We start from the raw sequence: 13,670 nt of genomic DNA, 5'->3' as shown, positions 1-13,670 counted from the left end.
TTCATTCCTGATATTCCTTTACTGCAAAAAAAATAGTCTAAGTTTTTTTTTTTTGTTTTGATGAAAAATTTCACCGTACAAAGTGAGTTTTATTGAACAAAAACTGATATGTGTATCACGTGACATTATTTTCCTGATATTTTCTTCAATTTGCCTTTCGCTGTCTCTCATCTCGCTAAATGCTTACCAGATAGACTTATAGGAATATATATGCTTAACCTAGGTTACTAAGAGTACTGCCACTATTATATTTAAACAAGAGAAAGCAAATTGGATATTAACTACTATTGGGTGATAGATAGTTAGAAATATCTGACAATTGGGTAAAACCACTAATTTTTGCAGCAATTGAGATAGAACCGCATCCTGAAATTTTATTGAGACGTAATTCAATTCAAAGATATGAAGCAAAGATTAAGTGCATTGGATTTGCAGATCATATCCAAGGAATTGGAAGACAAGGTTGTTGGGTACCGTCTAAGAAACATCTACAACATTGCTGACTCAAATAGACAGTTTTTGTTGAAGTTTGGCAAACCAGACTCTAAACTGAATGTTGTGATCGATTGCGGTTTGAGGGTCCACATCACTGATTTTACCAGGCCCACTCCGCCTACACCATCGTGGTTTGTTTCTAAATTAAGACAGTATTTGAAGGAGAAAAGACTTACTGGTGTGAGACAGGTTCCTAATGATAGAATTATCGTTTTCACTTTTGCAGATGGAAGATATTACCTTGTACTAGAATTTTTCAGCGCTGGAAATGTGCTTCTTTTGGATGCAGATCAAAAGATCATCCTTTTGCAACGTGTTGTAGATGATTATGAAATGAAGGTGGGTCAGGTATACAATATGTTTGACCCCAAGGAACTCGTTGAAGCGCCAAGACCTGTGGAGAAACGTGAGCATTCGGAGGATGAATTAGTTGAGTGGATTAACGAAGCAGAACTGAAGGCAAAGGCCATGGCGGTTCCAGTCGAGGGACAAACTCGTAAGTCAAAAGCCACAGGATCTATTCCATCGATACAGAAACTTTTGTTTCTACATGCACCACATCTATCTAGCGATTTGATCCAAAATGTGCTAAAGTCAAATGGGATCAATCCCTCCGAGTCGTGTTTGCATTTCAAATCATCGGATTCTTTGTCGGCTATTGTAAATATGTTAAACCAACTAGAATCTGATGTGTCTGAACTTTTATCCACCTCAGCCTCCTCAACTAGGAAAGGGTATATATTGACCCATAAGAACAAACTCTATGATCCTGCAAGAGATGGCCCAGAATTGGAATATACGTACTCCAACTTCCATCCTTTCAAACCATTTATTGAAGACAGCTCTGATGTAAATGTGATTGAAATAGAAGGCTACTATAACGAGGTCGTTGACAAGTTCTTCTCCACTATTGAATCCAATAAATATGCCAACCGTCTTCAAAACCAGGACTACTTGGCCAAGAAAAAAATCAACGAGGCCAAGGCCAATAATGAGAAAATCATCCAATCCTTACTGGATGCTCAGAAAGCTAATGAAGAAAAGGGTAATATTCTAATTGAAAATGCCGATTTGGTGGAAGAAGCAATGAGCGCTGTTCGTAGTCTCTTAGAACAACAAATGGATTGGAAAAGTATAGACAAATTAATCGCAAATGAACAGAGGAACAAGAATAAAATCGCCCAGCTAATAAAATTGCCAATGGATCTAGCCAACAACAAAATTTCTTTGAATTTGCCGAAAGAGCCCGAGGAGAGCGAAGAAAATAATAATACCAATACTGCACCAAACTTATCTTCTGATGAGAGTGCCTCTGACGAATCAGACTTAAGTGAATCAGACCCTTCAGATATATCGGATATTTCAGATTCATCTGATGATGAAGAAGAAGCCCCAAGAACCAAGAAGGTTTCCAAGAAACATAACAAGAAAGTTCTTCAGAAGAATTCATATCTGACGGTAAGCGTTGACTTATCATTATCTGCATTTGCCAATGCTTCCAACTATTTCAATGCAAAGAAGGCAACATCAGAGAAGCAGAAGAAGGTAGAAAAAAATGCTGTCAAGGCATTGAAGAGTATTCAACAAAAGATAGAAAAAGATTTACAGAAGAAGGTTAAAGACTCTCATGATGTATTAAAGGCTATTCGTAATCCGTACTTTTTTGAAAAGTACTATTGGTTTATTTCAAGTGAGGGTTTCGTTGTAGTTATGGGTAAAAGTCCAATTGAAACTGATCAAATATACAGCAAATATGTTAATGATGATGATGTTTTGGTGACGAATAGCTTTGATAATAAAGCTTGGATTCTAAATCCCGACAAAACGGAAGTTCCTCCTAATACTTTAATGCAAGCTGGCGTTTTCGTCAATTCAGCAAGCGAGGCCTGGTCTAAAAAAATCGCTTCCTCACCTTGGTGGTGCTTTGCCAAAAATGTAACAAAGTTTGATGACATTGATGGCGGTGTACTACCCGCAGGTTCGTTTAGAATGAAAAATCCAAAGGACAAAAACATGTTACCACCTGCTCAATTGGTAATGGGTCTTGGTTTTATATGGAAGGTAAAGTCTGAAGAAGATGAAGAAGATGAAGAAAAGTCCGAAGACAATGAGAGTTCTGCCGATGAAGAAGAAATTCCATCAGAATCAACACCTGAAGTCACAGAAACCGATAATAATAGCGTTAACGATCTCTCTGAGAAAGTTGAACAATTAGGCTTTGACGTGAACAATTTTGATGAAATTCCCACCAAAGAACATCTTTCTCAAAGTCAAGAAGAAGTGCAATATTCAAACTCCTCTGATGAACAGCCAGATGATACCAAGACAATTGCTACTACAATCGTTGAAAATATGAATACCAAAGTTCGTGGTAAGAAAGGTAAGTTAAAGAAAATCCAAAGAAAGTACCTAGATCAAGACGAAGAAGAACGTCTAGCCAGATTGGAGGCCCTTGGTACATTAAAGGGTATCGAGAAGGAGAGACAAAAGAAGACCGAAGAATTAGAAAAGGCAGAAAAGAGAGAGTTCAAAAAACAGATTCGTAAACGCCAAGAGGAAAGTCGCATACACCAATTTAACAAGTCAGAGAAAGTTAAAGTAAATATTGCACATATATTGCAACAATTGAAAGGGACAATAAGCCAAGAGGACGAGGTTTCTGATGTAATTCCTGTTTATGCACCATGGTCCGCTTTGACGAAATATAAATACAAGGCAAAGGTCCAACCCGGTACCGCGAAGAAGACTAAATCAATAAATGATGTCCTTCATTATTTCATAACCAGAGAAGTGGACAGTGGTGAATCAAGTAAAGAACTCGATTGGCCAAGGGAGCATGAAGCAATAAAACTCATCAAAGGACTAGATATTGTACCTATCATATGTTCAGATAAGCTAAAGGTTACTATACCTGGTTCCAATGACAAATCATCGTCGTCGGGTAAAGGAAAAAAGGCATCGCAATCCAACAAAGGTAAGAAGTCTAAGAAATGATTTATGTCTGTATTTCAAAAAAGGTTGATATTGTACATATATATTTTTTGTGATTCACTATAAGTAACTACTATACAGACTACAAGCCCTGCTGTAATCTTTCAGCCAATTTGCTCTTAGCGAATCCCCATGCACTCAACAACCCCTTTTCGCTGAGCTCTATGTTTAGAGGAATATCCTTGGAAGGAGGTTTCGTTACTCTGGAAGCAATAGTGGCTGGATCTGTCTCTAGGATGATTCCGTCATCGATGAATTCATCAACAGCTAGAACAACCATATCATAATGTTCTTGGATATTTCTTTTGTCGATCCCTGTGTCTAAGATCAATTCCAAAGCGTCCTTCAACCCATTGAAGGCCTCTTGCAAAACAAGTTCGTTTTCATCAATTCCACCAATCAAGTACAAAGACACGTCAACATATTCCCTGTATAGAACCAAATGGTCGTTTAATACCATTATATCTGCGTTTTGACCGTGCGTCTTGTTGAATAGATTTGATTCAAACTCCTTTTGCTTCTTCGAACTTCCTGCAAGAGAGTCAGGTGATGTAGGTTCATGTGGTGCATGGAAATACTTAGAGTATAATCTTTTCCCTTCTCCATCTAAAATTATTACAGCCTTAACCGTGAACAAAGATAAATTTACCATATTGTAGCTCTTTCAATTTCAAAATCAAGTTTACCAGTAGTACTGTAATGGGTAACCAATAGCTCAATGGTTATTGAAACAGCAAAAATGTCACAAAATTGGTGAATGAAACACTGTCTTGCTGTGTGACTTTCCTTTGGATTCAATTGTTTAAATTATTTTATATACGTATATGCTTTTATAAATGTACATAAATATATATATATGTTCATTCACTTAATTATTCAAAACAAAACCTCGAGCCTAATACTTGCTCAACTTCTCATGGCGTACGAAAAAATTAGGATTTGATTATATTTTTGGGATCATGTGATCGACTAAATATGATATGTCCGGGTAATATATTTCTTCATCTCACATATTAATGCATTCCAGTTATGTAGGTAACTAGTATTCTTCAACTGGACAATGGAAGAAGTTAAACATCCTGTGAAGCTTGTAACAGTGTTCAAGAATTGAATTTGCTGGAAGGTAGAGTTTTACTTTATCGATAGGAATCTGATCCAAGGGTATTGGAATTTTGCTTCAATAAAAATGACTTCAGATGAGAAGTTTTACTTCTCGCTACTGCGAATTTCAATGATACAACTTCTACGGGCACATGGATTTGATAAAGCAAAATCAAGCACCATTGATCTCTTTACGGACCTCTATATTAGGTATCTTGAGTTAGCAATACATGAAATAAGGAAGCTGGCGTTAGACCGCGGAGATTTGGACGAAGAAGTTGCCCTTCAGGATATAACACAAGGTCTTTTGAATATTGGTGCTTTCAAACCAACAAATTTACTAGACACATACGACGAGCATCCGTTTGCACCTGGCGATGAGGGCATGCAAAAATTCAAGAGGTGGTTACTGGAGGACCCTGCCACTACAGAGGCAAGAGTTATTTGCACGCCAACCCCAGATTTACTGAAGATGAGTGAGAAATCAAACAAACCATTAACAATGATACCCGAGTACATCAACCAACTAAATGTGTCTGAGAAGAAACCTACTGATGGAGACGATGAAGTTGAGCTTATAGAAGCCATGATAAATAATGGGGATATGGATGATTGGATATCGTTCACAGTGGCTGCTCAGAGAATAGAGTTAGCAAAGAGAAAAACGGGCAAGGTACCCAAAGATACAACGTCATTACCATCTATTCCTGGGTTTAAATATTCTAAGTTAGGCGGAACTCGATCTACAGGAAACAATTCGTGTATTCCAGTAGGAGTAGAAATACCGGAAGAGAATGAAGGGGAGGAAGTCGTCCATGATTCTGCTCAACATGAACTTCTTACGAAGTTGCTTTCAAAATTGCCAGTAGGAAATCCGGAAAATAAGTTAGAAAATATCACAGTGTCTTACGAAGAGGATATAGATGAAGAAATGGAATTGCCACCTGTAGAAAACATGGATCAAGACGCAGAGCTCGTGGATATAGAGAAACAAAACTTTGAATTTGATTCCCCAGGACCCGGAGGTTTGACTTTAGGAAATATAGACACCAAGGACTTAGATGAGATGGAAGACATGCAAAATACATTCGAAAGAAGGACATCATTGGATTATGGTCATTCATATGATATATAGCTGCTAATTTAGGTATATATACATGTGTATCCAGGTATCCTAATCACCTACTGTTCTTAAATTTATTAGAGGGGTTAGCCAACGGAAGAGCCCTTCTCTTGAATTCCGAAATATTGTTTTACTATTATACATACTGGTATTTATGACAAAGAAGGATCACTTGGCAATCCAAATATTAACAAATGCTATTGAAATACTTATGTATTCCTGACATTCAAATTTAAAGTTTTCTCTTGTTCTTGAATCTACCATTCTGTTTCTTGCCAATTCTGCCCTTGTCAGTAGATTTGGGCTTAGGTAGAGCAACTTCATCATCGTCATCACCGAAGTCGTCATAGTTTCCTGCTCTAGCACCTTTCTTGAACTTAAGTCTGTTCTTTTGACCTTTAACTGGACCTTGCTTAACAGCATCTAGGTATGCATTAACACCACTAGTGATTTCTTCCAATGGATCTTCTGCATTGTTCTTTCTCTTATCATCCTTGACAACCAACTTACCTTCTGCATCAAAGCTGAAGACTTCATCATCAACAATCCTTCTCTTACCAGTATTCAGTGTCTTAGGTCTAGTAGAGGAGATATGAGCCAATGTTTGGGAATCCAACAAATCCAATGGATTTTCCTTCGATTCAACAATGAATTGCTTGGAACCCTTCTTTCTTCTATCATTTTTAGAACCGGTTCCCTCCTCTTCATCATCACTTTCCTCTTCAGAAGAATACAATGCTTCATCCAATGCAGACATAAATCTAGAAGATTTCGTAGAAGGTGCAGCTTGAGCTGGTCCCTCTTCTTCACCTTCTGTTTGTTTACGCATACTTCTATTACGGGATTTTCTGATGTTGGCTAGCAATCTCATATCTTCCTCAGGGAAGTTAGCCTCAATATATTCATATCCAAATCTTCTTATTAATCTTTCAATGATATGCTTCACCTTAGCCTTGAAGTGACCAGTGTGCTCATGAGACCAACGCAAAAGCTTAGGAAGTAATTCCTTAACTTTAGGTTTCATAATATCATCTCTTAGCCCCAAACAGCATACCTTAGCAAAGCCAATGGAACTTTTGACAATTTCACGAGAGTTTGATGTGAGGTATAATTCGATGGTATCGTATATTTCTAAGAGAACACCTGTATCAACTCTATCTTTAAACTCAAACACCAAACAAGAGTAAGCAGTTATGGTGGCACTAACCATATGTTGAGATTCACCAATCAAACCGGCTGACATGATCTTGAAAAATTCAGCAACAGATGATGGTTGATCAGGTGTGCTGGGGTCATAGCCAGGGATTTGAGAGAGTTTAACTATACCGTTGGGGTTATCCATCTTCTTTGCCATATCAATTAGGATTCCGAAAGCCGTTTCACGAGACTTTTCGTTTACATCTTTAGTAGATAAAATGACTTCTGCAACCACTTGGACGATAAAGCTTAGTTGATCTACTGGCAATAATTGAACAATAGTTCTGATAGCCTGCAATCTTGCGGATTTGGATGAAGTCTGCACGCTGGAAGCACTCTTCAACATGATTTGTTCAATATCCCCAATATAGTTAGAGATAGCATCAGAACCTTCTTCAATTTCTGAGAGCTTGTGGATAATACGGTAAGCTCTCTTTTGAATCAACGAATCTTCTGAGTTTACAATAGTATTGAAGATGGAGAATAATGAACCATATGAAGAAGATGGAACATATTTAACCATGGAAATGACTAGATCAAGTAAAGTAGCAGACATTTCATTCTTATTTTTATTTGCTTCTTCTTTGAATGCGTTACTCAAAAGACCACAGACATTGTTGAATGTGTTAGTTAAATCTTCCTCTTTCGTGATTTTTAGGTAAGCATCTATAGTTTCAAGGATGTAACCTCTAGCATTTGGAGCAGTTTGTGTGTAAAGGTTGAACAAAACAGCTAACAAGTTTGACGATTTGGTGGATAGATATTCCAAGCTCTCAGTTGCTTTTTCAGCTGGGAAATGTTGTATTAGAAGAGGATCAGAAGTTGGATCATTCTGGTATGCTAAGTTGCTCTCAACAAGAGTCTTAAGTGCATTACAAATAGTGGTTCTTAGTTCAATATTAGAATACATCAACCCTGATAGTTCTGCAGCCACTTCATCAGAGAAAGCAGTGGATAAATCAGTTGGTATGTCACAGAAAGGTGGTAGCAAGGACCAGATTTGATCAACAACTGTTTGGAAAACCTTTAGTTGGACTGATTCTTTGCCTAGTTTTTCATACTTAGATTCGAAATGCTTGATAAGTGGTAAAAACTCTGTGAAGAAAGTATGCAAGGTGGAGTTTTTAATAGAATCCCTTAGAATTGGTAGTAACCACGCTCTTCCTGGTTTAGATGGCGAGTGATTAATCAAGTTTAGGGGTAGGCATCCTAAAACGGTTTCCACACCCATACTTTCAACGGCTGCACCAATGACGTATTCTGTTTCATTCCTTAAATCCAAAAAGTTGCGCTCATCAGTTCTCCAACCACCAACAATTTCTAAAGGTTTGAGGAAATCTGGATTAGCTCTGTATCTCAATTTTTTGAACGCAGCTGCAAGAATGCTTAGTACTGACTTGGCACAATGAGTATACTTGATGGACAACAAGTCCACGAAAATTTCAGATAATTCTTGAATGACGTCGTCAACAGTTTCATACTGCTCAGCGGAAACTGCAGGTGGGAAAAGTAGGATTTCGGATTTGACAGCATCGGTGATAATGGCGATTAAACATTGCGCAGCGCTAGAGTAAACATCTGGCAACTCGCTGGAGAGATAATATGATAATGTTCTAAAGATTTCCGGTAGTTTGACGAAACATTTCAAAGGATCGTGGATGGCATATGTAGTAATACCTTTAGCGACAACAGCGATCCAAGCGCCAGCTAAATGGGTGTCGTTTTGGGATGGTTTTAAGGAAAAGATAACTTCCAAGGCTCTCATGAACTTGTTTTCAGCCAAACCAGACGATACTGATGATTCTGCCATAGATTGGAATAGCGTTTCGAAACACTTAAATGAGTTAGAAACCAAGAATTGGTCCGAGGTCTTACAGACTTCCAAGAGTAAATCACACAATCTTTCAACGTGTACCGTTGGCCATTGGTTTGTAGCAATGATGTTACTGAGAAGCTTCAAAACGTGGATGATTCTTGAATTTAGTTCATTGGATCCCCCCATGGCTCTTAGCTTTTTATTAGAGATAGTAGCAGCTTCTTCCAAAATAGAGACCAAAGCATTGATTGCAAATTCGGATATGGATGGTGCCGCAACGTGTTCGGCAGTAGGACCTGGAGGAGGATTCTTCAAGATGTTGGCAATAGCATCCTGTGCTCTCTTTCTAACTTTAGGTCTTGGGTCCAAAGATAGTTCTAGCAAACCGTCCAAACCTCTCTTTGGTGTCACCTTCAAATTTTGGGTATTATTCCAAGATTGTGTATCTTGAGCAATCAAAAGAGACTCCAAACAACCAACTGCTGATCTTATTAATGGAGCGTTGGCCTTCTCGTCGGTTATGCATGGTGCGACTTTGGTTAGAATATCAGCAAATCTGCTTCTAAGCATCTTCTTTGGAGTATATTGGAAGATAATATCCAGTAGGTACATGGTTGATGTTGCCAACTGCAAGTCTTTGATTGCTGTCGTTTCTGGATCGATCGTTTGATCTAGCAAAGACATGAAAGAAATCAAGTAGTTGACAATGTTCTTGTTAGTTGCATCTTGTTCATTGATGTTTTCCTCAACTGCTGCCAATATAATTGCAATGTGCTTCTGATTCTCCAATTTCGAGCTGGATTGAGCTCTAATCTTGGCGAGTTTGTCTTCTAACTCGAGAAGTTTAGACACTTGTTCGGGATCCATCTTTCACTTGTTCCTTGATCCAGATTGGCCTTATTGAGGTCTTAGATGCAACAAATACCTCGTAACAAGTCTATCTATGATGTTTTCTTAGAATAAGATGCGATGAGCGATGTGCGATGAGATGAGCTCTACTGAAAATTTTCTAATACATAACCGTATATTTCTTTTTCTGTGATTTCTCAAGATATTTTGAAGGAAGCATGTTGAAAAAGTGTGTTACCCGAAGACGAAGATGTAACAAGTTAGCCTTTCCAGACTTTCTTAGCAGTTGACCTCATCCCCTCCCTCACAATTCGCTTTGGGAAAGAGCTTACCTCTCTCGGTCTCTGTCTTGATCTTGTACTGACAAACTGGTATAATCAACCGTCCTATATGGTCATTATTACTTCCTGGCTATTGAAACCTTCCCTTCATCTACTGGATATAGGGACAAAAAAGACATATACACGTGACCTTCAATTATCTCGCAGTTTTCTTGATTTTTTCTAGTTAGTTTCTGAAAAATTTAGTAAGCTTGGACAATAAAACATTAATTATCATTAACTCTTGAATATCATGAATAGAAGACTTAACTGAACTAATACGTTGTGTGAGACTGGCTGAGGAGGTCTACAGTACACGTTGAATCGAGAGCCGAAACTAATTAAAAATGACAAAGGGTCTAGTGAGGATAAGACTAGCAAGATTTGGAAGGAGACACACGCCAATATATAACATTGTGGTTACCAACAAACACAAAGCTTTGAATAGAAAACCCATTGAGGTGTTGGGAACATACAATCCAATTCCCAAACCATTAACGAAGAAGGAGGTTAAACAAGGTGTTGTCCCTACAAAGGATGTTCAATTAGATTTCAATAGAGCGAAGTACTGGATTGGTGTTGGTGCTCAACCAAGTGATACCGTGACAAGACTTTTGAAGAAGGCTGGAATATTGGATGCTAACTGGGGGAAGACATACACTAGCAGTAGAGCTGTCGTCGAACCTAAAAAGGAGGTTCTGGAGGAATGAGTTGCACTATCAGTTAGTTTAGTCGGTCAATAAATACTTGTATATAGATTTAACAGACTAGAGACGTTGAAAAATGGATAACTATTCATGGATTTGGAGCCGGTACATTTTTTGGTTAGCGTTCATAATCATAATATTAGTACATGTGTGGGAAGTAATAAAATACAATATATAAGCTTATGTAAGTGCATTGCATAGACTCGGGCACCGGTGAATAACGATGGTATGTGGTGAAAGTGAGCGTGGGTTTGTTTGTTTGTTTGTTATATTTATTTTTATTTTTTTTGTTAATGTCTTATAGTGTATAACGTCATGGTGAGTTTAATGTGTGTTAGCATCAGGTCCCTATAATATGCGTAATTGGATTCTAATGGCAAGTAAGTAAGAACAGTTTTTATTCCAGTAATCAGTTGTTATTGTTATTGTTTTTGTTGCTACTGCTGCTGCTGTTGTTTATTTTATTTTATTTTATTTTATTTTTGGTGTTTTAGCAGTTTTCAATTTAGCTTATTATACTTTATTATCAGAACTTCTTTCCCTCTTTCTCAGTTCTCCACATGTGTGGGTAATCTTGCGTTACGTTCATCCACTTGTTGACCAGCAGCAGTGGTATTGTTGTTAGTTGGAATCGCGCTCAGGACTGTATTTACAGCAGAAGTTGATTGGGAAAGAAAAGAAGGTTGAGACGGAATTGAATTTGTTGGGGTTAATACAAAGTGTGCATTGCTAGTGGACCTCGATCTGGATAATTTTGGCATAGAAGACGATTGAACAGAACCCATGGTATTTGAAAGCTGGGGGTGTACTTTGAAAGAGTTGCTTCTGGACCGACTTGCAGCAGTCAAGAAACTGTTATTCCTAGATCTGACTAGGGATTTAGGGTGTTGTGGAGGCAATTGGTTAGTTGCCTGTGACATTTGTATTGGCTGCTGCAGTTGTTGGTTACTTGATCCGTAGGATTGAGAAGAGGGCCTTGAGTCTAGGGAGGAGTTTATTCCCATATAGTAGTTGTTGTTATTCGTGAAAACAGATCCATCCCCTGAACTGCTACAATTGAAGTAGTCCTGCTGCTGCTGCTGCTGTTGAAGTTGAGAATTACCAAATGGTGCTGATATGTTCTCAATTCCGAACTGAGGTACTGGAGGAAGCGATATAATGGAGCTATTTCTCGAGAGATAGCTATCCTTTCTTGCCTCCATGAGTAGTCTCTGTCTGACCAAGGTCAGGAGCCAAGAGTTTCTTTCGATCCCAATATCGATATGCTCTGCGTCTGCTTTTTCCACTGCGATTTTCGAGACCCTATGCAGGATCCCCGAGGGTGGATTGTTGCTATCAAAAGGGGTGATGGTTGGGTCGGAGCACACTTGAACGTATACTTCCGAGAGCAACGACACAAAACGCGGTGTGAAAGAAGCATTGAAGGCGCCACCGCCACAGTTACTAGCTGCTGATTGCGGTCTCATGTTCGCGTACCCGAATTCTGAAACCGAGCTAGCGAGCGAGGACATGCTATCGTGACGTTTTGAGTAGAACTGGGCCGGTCCAGACTGGTTAACCGGGGTCATGACCGGAGTGCACACTCTATTTTCTGGAGCGTACCACGTATTAGCGTCCGTATTCAAAGTCAATGGAGCAGGCCCTGTTTTCCGTTCGTCAGTCTCGCTGAAACACTGTCCATATTCGATGCTAGATTTTTCCGTGGATATGTCTATCAGATACTCGTCGTTATTAATGTCCATTTCGACATCACCGTCCTCTGATGCAGGCGAGGGCGTCGACGACCTTCGATTCTGTTGCTGCTGCTTACTTCCAGCTTGTTCATGTTCATGTTCACGTTCACGTTCTTGTTCTTGCGACTCAGCTACTGCTGTCTCCTCATGAGATCTCGAATGCGAAAACCTATGGTGGAACTTCTCCAGAAGGATGGTCCTCAGGCCCTTGCTATTGATCGACGTGTGGTCATTCATCTTGATGACGTTGCGGGTATGATTACTACAGTAGTAACCTCAGATATCACTCTGAAAAAACACTTGCTTGGTGGTTTAGTTGTCCACTCACTCCAGGTAGGTAGGTAAGTAGCTTAACTCTCACGTATCCCTTCCCTTGCCGTAAATCACCTTCCTATGCTATTATAAAGGAACGCCTCTCGATAGGGCCTCGTACCAACACTTGATGGAACCAAAATGAAATCTACCGAAAAGAAAAAAACCCTGTTAACAAAGGTCGCGATGCAAACTTCAGGAACGAGGCTAAGGTAGATATGGGAAACACGCTCACACACGCAGCAATATACTCGAAAAGTAAGCGAAGCGAGGTAAGAAAAAAAAAAAAAATACTAGTAACGAAAAAAGTAATCTAAAAGCACACTCACTGACTGTACCGGTTGTACTGACTGTACTGACTGTAATGTAATGTAGAAGACAGAAGGGAAAGCAAAAAACAAATAAAAAAAGGAACTGATTTGCTTTGGGGTGCGTCGAATTGTACGTGGGCAGTACGCGTCAGTAACGTCTTGATGTTCGTTGTATTTAAGTTATCCTTTTGGGCTTTCGTACGGTGAGTATTCCGTTCCGTTGAAATATATATTTATTTCTCTTTTCGAGCTGGTGTATAGTACAGTACGTATTGGGTAAAAGGACTCAAACTCAGACTCAAACACAGATCCAGCAGCCGAGAGAGGAAAAAAAAGTTCAGAGCCAGGGGGAGATTCAAGGTACAAGGTACAGCAGGGACAGGGACAAGGACAAGGAGGGAGAGCGGAGGGGGAAATGCAGTATATAGGTAATTATATAGGTGTGCGAGGGCTAATCCCTCAGTCGAGACTGATTACGCACTATAAGCGTGGTTTTTGTTTTTGATTTCTCTTTATTTGTGCGGCTTGTCAATGTAGTATATTATAGTAGCATAGGACAAGAAGAAGATGGTTTGTGTGTGTGTGTGTGGTGTCATGTCTCATCCGAACGTCGGGAACAAGATGTAGTAGTGGTACTGGTTTATGCAAAGTCAAGAACTGGCGAATGCAAGTAAGGGCAGATGTGTCACCCAAGCCCAATGTTTTTTTCTTTCTT

General features: G+C 39.1%; 6 protein-coding genes across 6 annotated transcripts; 3 read left to right on the top strand and 3 right to left on the bottom strand.

Moving 5' to 3' along the window:
- Positions 1–402: 402 nt before the first annotated feature.
- RQC2 (Rqc2p) lies at positions 403–3,489 on the top strand (the record flags this gene model as incomplete). Its single annotated transcript, XM_022819630.1, has 1 exon — positions 403–3,489. The coding sequence occupies one exon, from the start codon at positions 403–405 to the stop codon at positions 3,487–3,489; it is 3,087 nt and encodes a 1,028-aa protein (XP_022676176.1).
- A 79-nt stretch (positions 3,490–3,568) lies between these two features.
- Positions 3,569–4,138, bottom strand: RET3 (coatomer subunit zeta; the record flags this gene model as incomplete). Its single annotated transcript, XM_022819628.1, has 1 exon — positions 3,569–4,138. One exon carries the CDS (start codon positions 4,136–4,138, stop codon positions 3,569–3,571), a length of 570 nt encoding a protein of 189 aa, XP_022676175.1.
- Positions 4,139–4,672: 534 nt separating this feature from the next.
- Positions 4,673–5,722, top strand: TAF3 (Taf3p; the record flags this gene model as incomplete). Its single annotated transcript, XM_022819627.1, has 1 exon — positions 4,673–5,722. The coding sequence occupies one exon, from the start codon at positions 4,673–4,675 to the stop codon at positions 5,720–5,722; it is 1,050 nt and encodes a 349-aa protein (XP_022676174.1).
- A 220-nt stretch (positions 5,723–5,942) lies between these two features.
- Positions 5,943–9,590, bottom strand: RRP12 (mRNA-binding protein RRP12; the record flags this gene model as incomplete). Its single annotated transcript, XM_022819626.1, has 1 exon — positions 5,943–9,590. The coding sequence occupies one exon, from the start codon at positions 9,588–9,590 to the stop codon at positions 5,943–5,945; it is 3,648 nt and encodes a 1,215-aa protein (XP_022676173.1).
- Positions 9,591–10,239: 649 nt separating this feature from the next.
- Positions 10,240–10,602, top strand: MRPS16 (mitochondrial 37S ribosomal protein bS16m; the record flags this gene model as incomplete). Its single annotated transcript, XM_022819625.1, has 1 exon — positions 10,240–10,602. The coding sequence occupies one exon, from the start codon at positions 10,240–10,242 to the stop codon at positions 10,600–10,602; it is 363 nt and encodes a 120-aa protein (XP_022676172.1).
- A 545-nt stretch (positions 10,603–11,147) lies between these two features.
- On the bottom strand, positions 11,148–12,569 carry CIP1 (Cip1p; the record flags this gene model as incomplete). The annotated part of the gene is made up of 1 exon (XM_022819624.1): positions 11,148–12,569. One exon carries the CDS (start codon positions 12,567–12,569, stop codon positions 11,148–11,150), a length of 1,422 nt encoding a protein of 473 aa, XP_022676171.1.
- Between the last annotated feature and the right edge of the window lie 1,101 nt (positions 12,570–13,670).

The sequence above is a fragment of the Kluyveromyces marxianus genome, chromosome 4, assembly GCF_001417885.1.
Source record: "Kluyveromyces marxianus DMKU3-1042 DNA, complete genome, chromosome 4".
Classification (NCBI taxonomy): domain Eukaryota; kingdom Fungi; phylum Ascomycota; class Saccharomycetes; order Saccharomycetales; family Saccharomycetaceae; genus Kluyveromyces; species Kluyveromyces marxianus.
The sequence above is the reverse complement of the archived record's forward strand: the minus strand, read 5'-3'. Positions and strand labels throughout refer to the sequence as shown.